At 32.0% G+C, this 10034-nt stretch overlaps 1 protein-coding gene across 15 annotated transcripts in view; it reads right to left on the bottom strand.

The window, feature by feature from the left end:
• SHLD2 (shieldin complex subunit 2) overlaps nucleotides 1-10034 on the bottom strand; it is a 105496-nt gene that overhangs the window by 25597 nt on the left and 69865 nt on the right. For all 15 annotated transcript variants that reach the window (XR_005057020.2, XM_037002526.2, XM_037002520.2 and 12 more), the window contains 3 exons: nucleotides 7732-7926; nucleotides 6892-7026; nucleotides 1513-1719 (listed from right to left, as the gene is read on the bottom strand). Coding sequence is in view for 14 of the 15 variants with exons in the window: in XM_037002526.2 (XP_036858421.2) it covers nucleotides 1513-1719; nucleotides 6892-7026; nucleotides 7732-7926 (537 nt within the window). In the remaining variant the exon portion in view is untranslated. The remainder of the gene's footprint in view (nucleotides 1-1512; nucleotides 1720-6891; nucleotides 7027-7731; nucleotides 7927-10034) is intronic.

The following is a 10034-nucleotide window of genomic DNA, read 5'->3' as shown; positions in this document are numbered from 1 at the left end:
TAAATAGACAGTTTACTGTATGAAAATTATACCCCAAAAACCCTATTAAAATTTTTAAAATCGGGCACACTCTAAGCCACATTTGAAAAACACTACCTCTGAAATATTCTACACATTGCATATGACACAACTTTTACATTTCTGTGGATGTACCAAAAGGGGGCACGGCATTCTAGTAAAAAAGCCCCAGAAATACACTTGAGAATCTTAGTATGTGATTTCTTGAGAGCTTCAAGTTATTTCATTTTGTACCAGATTCTTTTATTGGAAGAACTGTACAAATAATCTTATTCCCTTAAACCACATGGAGCATTAAATAAAACCTAAAACCATTTATAAGAGCTCAGAAAATTACTCATACAAATGGAAGAATATAGTTAAGATTTAGTATCAAGATCCACAGTTCCTGAGTTATTTGTAGTAACTTAACCTGTAAAAGCACCAAAATGGTAATCTTAAACAAATTCTGAGAACAAATTTTGACCAAATATTTTTTTCTTCATTAAAAAATTTAGATTATGTAATGGCAAACCTGCACATACATCCCATTTTTTAAACTTTATTTCTCTTCTAACTTCTTACTAGTTTCTAAACAAATAATCACTGACATTTACTAATTCTGGCATTTAGAAACCTTAAAGTTGCTTCAAATGCCATTTAATTTGTTAGGCCTTCAACTAGGAGTTAGCATAATTTTAGCATCATCTCTGTACTTAGGAAGCCAATACAATTTAGTGAAAAGTATTTCCCACTAAAATTTGTATCAATTTACCTAGTTATTTTCACTATTTATTCTCTCTATTAAGTGATCCCTAATAATTACAAATTAACCTCAAAGGATTGTAGGCAAAAAACTAAGAAGATGCCAATATCTGGTTCAGCTACTTACAAAGAGCTATAGTTCACTTTTACATTCAGTTGGACATTTTCCAAAGTGTATGGCATATGGAACCTAAAACATACTCCTTTTGCTACTTCATTCAAAATGAATTACATTAATTATATTTAGTTCATGGAAAACATGTAAGTATGTATAAAAAATTCATCATCAAAGGCATTCTTCTAAACAGTATGCTTCTGGGGATGAATTTCTACACACATACACTGATATTTCAGTTCAGTAAATACATTATTACATTTTACAAAGCAGTAAGGAAATTTCACAGATTCTATATCAACATTAAATTTTAACAACCACATATAGATGACAGCTTCCTAACTTGATAAAGTGTTTATCCCAACAGTGACTCTGGTTAGGGTCATTTTTCTATTTCTGGTTTATTAGATGATGAGTTGCTTGTAACTATATGCAAAAAATATTTTTAAGTGACCCCTAATAATTACAAATTAACCTCAAAGGATTGTAGGCAAAAAAGCAAAGATGCCCATATCTGGTTCAGCTACTTACAAAGATCTATAGTTCACTTTTACATTCAACAGGACATTTTTCCTACAGATGGTAGTTTGCTTGCTTATGTTAACAGCAATGTCTTATGTATATAAGGATCTTACCTGAGTATCTATCCTCGAGGTGTGTTGCTAAATCTGACATCTTCACAAAAGAGGGTGTGCTTTTTTGAAATTTTGCTTTAAATGCAATTGCCCTTATATCATCATCAAACAGGCACTCACAGGATGACCAAGCAGTTGTATGCAATTCGAGGTTTTCTTGAATGCAGTTGCGCTGAACAAAAAGATACTTAAATTCCCAAATATAATCTTAAACAAATAAAAACAAAAAGTCACCAAAAAGGAATAACATAGGCTCAGAATCAGATTAAATAGACTAAACTGATTAAGTCAGTTAAATACAACTTTCATCACACTAAGGAACTTGGGTATAAAGAGACAAAATATGAATGTTGTATTATGGCAACAGGATAAAGATGCTGGAGATACTTTTAATAAAAAATTTTTCTAAAGATTTCTTGGTCTCCTAAACAATCATAATTTATCATAACCAATCACTTTTTAGAGTAGCAAATAGTCATTTTGATATCTACAGGCAAAGATTTAAAAAACAGTGACATAAAAATGGACATGTCTACCATAATCAATATCTTTCACTGATCTTTCAACACCTTAGTTTTGTTATTTAGCTAATTTTCCCAGAACAAATAAAAGCATTTAGATACAATTGCACTTATTTTTAATTCCCTCAGTAATAATTCTGATCCTTAAAACCACAGTAACACAGACCTCCTTACCAAATAATAACCTATATTAATAAATTCAACTTTAAAACATAATAAAATAGAAAGAGGGTTTTTAGCACTAAGTTTTCTAATAACAGCTGTCTTTTTAGTTTCCCACTTAGTTCAGGCCGTAACTCTAATTCACACATCCCCATACACCTCTTTGGTTTCTTTCATTGGACAGGTTTTTTGGGGGAGAATCTTTAAACAAGTCAGTAAATCTGTATAGACAGAGCATCATTAGAAAGAACTAAGCACACATTCCAAGTTGTTTAAAAGAAAAGCACTACTTTTAAAATAGCTTGCTTTTCTTATTACAAAATACATGCTTAGACATCACAGATAAGCTAAATAAATAATATCAGCCATAATATCGAAACACCAAAATAAAAAGTTAATATTTTAGTGGATATCCAGTTGTTTTCAATTTGCTTTTTACTTAATATGTCAAACATACATTTACATGTCATTAAGTATTATGCTATATTATTTCTAAATGCTGTATGTTAATATTTTGGCACAGACATACCAAAATCTTAAAAATTATTAAAAAAAATCTTGGAGCATGTTGGTTGTTTTCTATTTTTCACTACTATCAATAGGAATATGATAAATATATTTCAGCTACATCTTTACACATAGCCATGATAAATTCCTAGAAGTACAGTTATTAGGTCAAAGGTATTCCAAATTCTAAGGTTTTTCCTAACGCATTGTTAACTGTCCTCAAGAAAGGTTTTGGCAATTAACATTTCCAATAGTTTATAAGAATGGCCTTTTCCCCATATTTTCTCTGTCAGTCTCTTGGGAGAAAAATAATCTATCATTATTATTTTATTTCTGTATCTTCAGTTACCATTAAGAGTAATTTTTTCATACATTTATTGGCTATTTTTATTCCTTCTTTGGGGACTTGCCTGTTCCTATCTATTGCCTGTTTATACATACAGATACTTGTCTTTTCTTATTATATTATTTTCTGACAAAACACAATTTTTTCCTGGTTTTTCACTTGCCTTTTAACTTTGGATAAGGTGATTTTTATGTATAGTAGTTTTTGTTGCTGCATTTCATTTAACCTACTCAGTTTTAGATGCCAAATAAGTTTGCTTATATTTTCTTCTACTACTCTTTTTTTTCCTTTTTTAATATCAGAATCTCTAATGCATCTGGAATTTATTTTTGCATAAATCTGAATTATAAATTTAATTCTGTTTTTTCACAAATTGTTAGCCAGATAGTTTAAACATTGTTTACTTTTTTTAAAGGAAAAAGTTTCGCTTTTATTTTTAATTATAAAATAAAATCTATTTACTGTAAAACATTTAGACAGTAAAAGAAAAGGGAAGTAATAGGTGAAATAAGACTGGCCATGTTGTAATAGATGGATAATAGGTACTTCAATTCATTATATATTCTCTATAAATGTTTGAAGTTTTTCATTTTAAAAGGTTTTAAAAATACAGATTTCACACACACACAAAATGTAAACTAAAAGTATAAAGAAAAAATGAAAACACGTAATACTACCATACAGAGATAGTCATTACTAAGATTTTAGTATCTATATTTTCAGATTTTTAAATGTTTGTATATATATATATATATATACTTTTATTATAATAAAATAATTTTAATAAAAGTATATATATATACTTTTATTAAAATGGGATCCTCTTATACCTTAAATTTTATAATCTATGTTTTAAACTAAATAATACATCACACACCTCTCCAGGCTAGTGGACATATCTTTGTTAGTGAATACCTTTGTGTGTCCACCCAGACCACAAATGACCCCTTAACTGTTTCCTCACCCTCTGAAATGAGCTCGGGCATTCCTGTTTGTACTTTCAAAAACTGTCCTCCAGGCCACAGTTGACTGAATCAAATTCAATCTGGGCAATCAGAATTTGGAAATGGGACTGGTTTCTTGAAAGGAGAAGTAAAATCAGGGACTGTGGAGTAACCATCTTCTGCCTTCCATATGGCTGAGAAGCAGAGAAAGTCTTTCCTGAGTTAATAAAGCAGATACATGGAGAAGCTGCCTGGGACTCACAGAGTTTTTCAGCTCCTAGTTTCAAGTCTCCCTGAAACCCATTAGCACTCTTGCTCTATGTACTAAGGATACTCCTGTATACTTCAAACACATGCCCTTTAATTGCTTAAGTTAACCACAGTAGAGTGCCAGTTCTACCTAGATGTTCTCAGTGCTCAAGTTTAAATATAATTTCTTTGTACATCCCATGGACTGCAAAACCTTCATGTGCATACATTTTAGCTTTGTGATTTATCATTTGAAACAAACAAGTTATTTCCTCCTCAAACCTGACTCTGTTACTCCTTAAAGACAGTGGGAATTTTTAATGGTTGCCTTATCTGTATTTCATTCTTCAGTGATTTATTCGTAGGAAAATATCTACTAGGGCAGGCACAGTGCTGTGTGATGGGAATACAATGGTGAACAAGCTAGTCACAATGCTTAGAGTCCCAGAACATACAATCCACTGAGAAAATTAGTTAATTATCAAAGGAACAAATAAAACAGGTAATCCTGATTAAGTGGCATAAATGTAGTGCCACTTGAGTGATCTGCCAGAGTAATGATGTACATACACGTGTGAGGCCTCTCTGAGGACATGAAATTAGAGCTGAGATGAAGGAGGCATCCATGTGGGAGAGTTGGAAGAAACATGTAAATTCAAGACCTTGAAGCAGGGCAAGGTTGACAGAAAGGAGTCACTTGCAGGTTAGGGAAGTCAGTCTGAAGACACTGGCATTGAGACAATTTGTGATATACTTCTATACTTGAATCATGAATTAAGGGTATGAATGGATTTTAAAACTCCATGCAGATATAACTATAATTTTGCATGAAGTATAATCCCAAATATTGGGGTCATTTGCATTGCTCTGTGCTTAACTATTAATGTCATGAGAGTACTTTATTACAATTTCTTACATTTAAAAAATATTAGACCTCTATTAAATAATTTCAGGAAGATACTGCTTTGGAATTGCATTTAGTTCTGAATAGCTTATTTAATGCATACCCAATTATTTCCATGAAGTGTAATTTATGTCCCTAATCTACCCTCATTAGGACTAAACTGTGACTAATGCTTGATCTACATATGAGGCATACCAGATTTTCAAAATACACATATTTTGAAAGAATGTGAATTTGGGATTTCTTATTAAATTCTTCCCAAAGGCATCAACTCTGTTACCTCCAATATTCAATAATGACTGTTTGGTGATCCTCCCTGATTATCTCCCCTAAATATAACTTTGTTATGCTCAGGGACAAAAGAAACCAGTCCCCAACATAGAGATTAATACAGAAAATGCCTAGAGAAATACTGAATGAACAGTTAGAATGCTAACAATTTCTGCAAGTACAATCACTTACTTAGATGATCTTTCAAAACTGGTATTTTCCCATTTAAAAAAGAATTATCTTGCAGTATTGAGGTGGATATTAAATCATTGTTATAGATAAAAGTATGCTCACTGAGTGAACAAAGAAAAACTTCACCTTAATTCCTAGATTCATAAATTTCCAATATTAACCAAAATACCACAGAATTATCTAGAGACAACTACAATTTCTCTTCTATTAACCAAGTAACTATTACTTTTTAAAAAATATTCTTACTTAGCATGGAGAAATTTGCTTTGCTACATCTCCCTAATAATTGGAATAACACCTTTGACCTACACTTTGTTCAGCATGCACTAGACTTGTGTTCCTGGCTATGATATGATGGTCAATAAAGATGGTTAGTCTATTATTGACAAATGTTTGTCATATATTTCTCAACCAAACAAATATCTGTCACTGTTTGATCCTAACATAAAAGTCAAAAGTCAGACTTATCTCAAATTCTAGTTACAGGCTATTAATGATTAAGAGAGACAATGTGACAGATCCTATCTTTAGATAACTTTTGTAGGTAGAAGTTTGGGAAAAGACATTAACTCTTTCAAGTAAAAAAGCATGAGTCACACAATTACTCAATCTCTGAATTAATTTAGCAGGGTAAAATAACTCAGAAGCCACTAATTAAACTATCTCCGACTGTTACAACCAAAGGAACTCACAGTATCAAAAGGAAAATATTATATTATTTTATTGAAATATCAATTCCATTTAATTCAATACAAAATAAATTATTGACTTTTGCATTAAAGAAAAATGTAATCATAGGTCATATTTTAAACACGAACATTTGATGGATGGCTAATAGTCCACATTTTTATAATAACTAGAATAGAAACCTAGAATACAGTACTTTATTAAACAGTAACATTGTGACTTGAAACAGTTAATGCAGCTCTCTAACATCTGCCTTATAATCAGAGAGGTTATTTACAGAGCACTTTGGCTGAATAAAAATTGTAGAAGTTTCTCCAGAATTAAATTTTAAGGAACATGATCTAAAGGAGATAAGATCTTCACAAAAAAGGTAAAGTATCATACCTGGTAAAAGCTTTTATTTTACCACCATTAATTATAGAAGACTTTTTAGATCACTGAATTGCTTACAGGAAATATAATATTATAATGGAAGACTGCAGAATAATATTCAACCACGACTAGTCTAATCTCTTAAAGATTCTATTCATCTTAGGCTCAAAGGCATTAATCATTTACCTAACTATAAATAGGGTAAATGCTTTTTGGTGTATTTACCTTTTTTCCTTTGAAGTTGAGGGTACCAGGCTGCTCCAGGACCCCATAATACAAGCACATAATATTGACCTTGGGCCTGTTCCACTGTTAACATTATTTTTCTTTGCTTCTGTCCTCTATAACTGTATAAAGCCTCTGGAAAAGGAAAAGGAATATTTTAGTTGGCATTACTCTATCACATGTGATACTATAATATCTAATGATCAATATTTAGTGATAACCCAATGGTACATTAAGATAGTTTTGTATCTTGATTTTTTTTTTTTTTTGAGAGGGCATCTCTCATATTTATTGATCAAATGGTTGTTAACAACAATAAAATTCAGTATAGGGGGGTCAATGCTCAATGTACAATCATTAATCCATCTCAAGCCTAATTCTCGTCAGTCTCCAATCTTCTGAAGCATAATGAACAAGTTCTTACATGGTGAACGAATTCTTACATAGTGAATAAATTCTTACATGGTGAACAGTACAAGGGCATTCATCACAGAAACTTTCGGTTTTGATCATGCAATATGACCTATAAACAATCAGGTCAAATATGAATATTCGTTTGATTTTTGTACTTGATTTATATGTTGATCCCACATTTCTCCTATTATTATTATTATTTTTATTTTTAATAAAATGCTGAAGTGGTAGGTAGATGCAAGATAAAGGTAGAAAACATAGTTTAGTGCTGTAAGAAGGCAAATGTAGATGATCAGATGATCAGGTGTGTGCCTATGGACTAAGTATTAATCCAGGCTAGACAAGGGCAGCAAGACATCCACGGATGCAGAATGTATCTTGATTTTTTTTATAATCTAAAATTAAGGGGGTGTTCAAAATGTTTACCTGTCAGTATAGTGATATCAACAACTCTTAGGACTGCATGGACTAACATATCCGGCTGAAGCTGCTCCAGTTCTACAAAGTCTATACTCTTCATTTCCTGAGGCTGTCGTTGAGGAAGATCTCTGAGATAGGAATGTTTTGAAGACACATATGCCAGTAAGTCTTGAAGTACAGCATTACCAACTATACTGGAATCTAAGAGAAACACACATGCATGCACAAAAGATGGCAAAGTTATATCTTCTTGACACAATATTTTCTTGGAACTGTGTTGTATGTTGTGAAGTATGATTAAATGTAAATCATGATTTCATATCTATAAAACATGTGGCCGATTCTTGACTTACATGCAAAAGTAAGCTTGGTATTTTTAACCAATGGAAATAGAATTACTTACCATCTCCAAAAAATTTGCCCTGTTCCCTTCCTTCTCTATTTTGTTCATAATATCATTTTTCTGCCAATTAACCAAGACTAGTATTTTGGTTATTTTTGACTCATCCATTATCCTATTATACCCAATCCCTGGAGTTTCATTTGATCATGTCTTCCACAGCTATCCCAACCACTGTTAGGCTTCCTCAAGACTCTTAGCATCTCACATCTGAAACACCCTGAGTTGCCTAACTGGCTACCCCTCAACATGCCTCATTCTTTCCCACTTCTAAGCCTCTAACCACACCATTTTCACTGGCTGCAATGCTGTCATCCTCTCTTCCTACTCAAATACCACACAGAATAACAACTGCTGTAGGTTCCCAGTGATTTCTCCTTCCTCTGAACTTAGAGGGCTTTGTCTTTAACTCTTATTTTGTCTTTAACAGATTGAATTTTGCTGATTAAATTTTAATTTCCCAGAAGGACAGGGAGGTATGTTTGATTATACAACTGATTATTGACCAAAATAAGATCTAAGCAAAAAATACTAAATACTTTTTAGAAAGTAGTCTATTAATCAGCTTCAGTAGAAAAAAATGACCTTTCTTCCCTTCTCCCAGGAACATTCTCATCCTAATGTATTTCTATACCACACTAAAGCCTCATTTTTCACCCACTTATCAGCAAACCATCCACTTATGTGCCAGGGATTATGCCAGGTGCTAGGGATATAAAGACAACCAGGTTATGATCCCAGTGCTGAAGGAATTCAGCCTAGAGATAGTAACAAACACTGGGCTTAGGGTAGAAGACATACATGCAAGAATTCCTAAGAACACACAAAAACAACTGCCCAGAGAAATTGGATGAGGCTTTATTGAGTGAATATTTAGCTACTAGCCTGTCAAAAACAAGGCAATATAAATTCCTATGTGAGTACAAAAAAACAAAGGTCTTGAAATAGCCTCCTAAGGTTATCTAATAAGTTCAAGGTTTTTTTACATTATTCTACAAAACCTGAAGTTCCCCCAGGGCTTCCATGAGATATTCTCCAACCAGAATTAGGTCCTAAGATTTCTATGAAAATTACTGAACTACTTGGCCTTACTTGAATCTAGATTAGACCAAAAACCAGAAATATCTACAACAACTATCTCCCAAACCCATTGCAAAATATTTGCATACCATGTTATTTTCATTATTTCAAAATATCCTTACCCTTCCATTGTATTAACATCTATAATATAAGGTGAAGTTTACATAAAAGTCATTTCTTCATTGAAATATGCTTTCCAAAATGTGGTGACTTCAAATATTCATAATGAAAGATTAAATTTACATCCTTTAAAGAAATCCAAAAATTAAAAGTTGACTGACTTCAATTGGCCAAAACGTATTATTTTCAGTTACTATAAGTTCATACTAACTTTGGATATCTGAAAGGCAAATTACTCATCCCTACTCTTCTTTTTCAAAAACGCTGGCTTTTTGGCCATTTACTCTTCCACATATCAGAAAAATCTTATCAAATTTCATGACAATCTTATTGCAATTTAGATTGAATTTGCATTCAATTTATTGATCAATTTGGGGAGAACTGAAACCTTCACAAGGCTAAATCTTTCAATCAATGAATAAAGCATATGTCTATCTAGTTGTTCTTTAGTTTCTCTTAATTAAAACTTTTTTCCTTAAACAAAAAATTGTTTATTACTAGATACTTAGTACCACATGATAATATTGTAAATGGTGCCTTCTCCTTATTCATGTGTTACTATTAGTTGCTCCACTCTGGAGATGCAATTCATATTTGTATATTTTTGATTATGTATTACATATTTTAATGTTATTTGTGATTAATCTTATACACAGCCACCCGGCTAAACTTTCCCATTATTTCTACTAATTTGCTTATAGATATAAAC

The sequence above is a fragment of the Manis javanica genome, chromosome 7 (genome assembly GCF_040802235.1).
Source record: "Manis javanica isolate MJ-LG chromosome 7, MJ_LKY, whole genome shotgun sequence".
Taxonomy (NCBI): domain Eukaryota; kingdom Metazoa; phylum Chordata; class Mammalia; order Pholidota; family Manidae; genus Manis; species Manis javanica.
The sequence above is the reverse complement of the archived record's forward strand: the minus strand, read 5'-3'. Positions and strand labels throughout refer to the sequence as shown.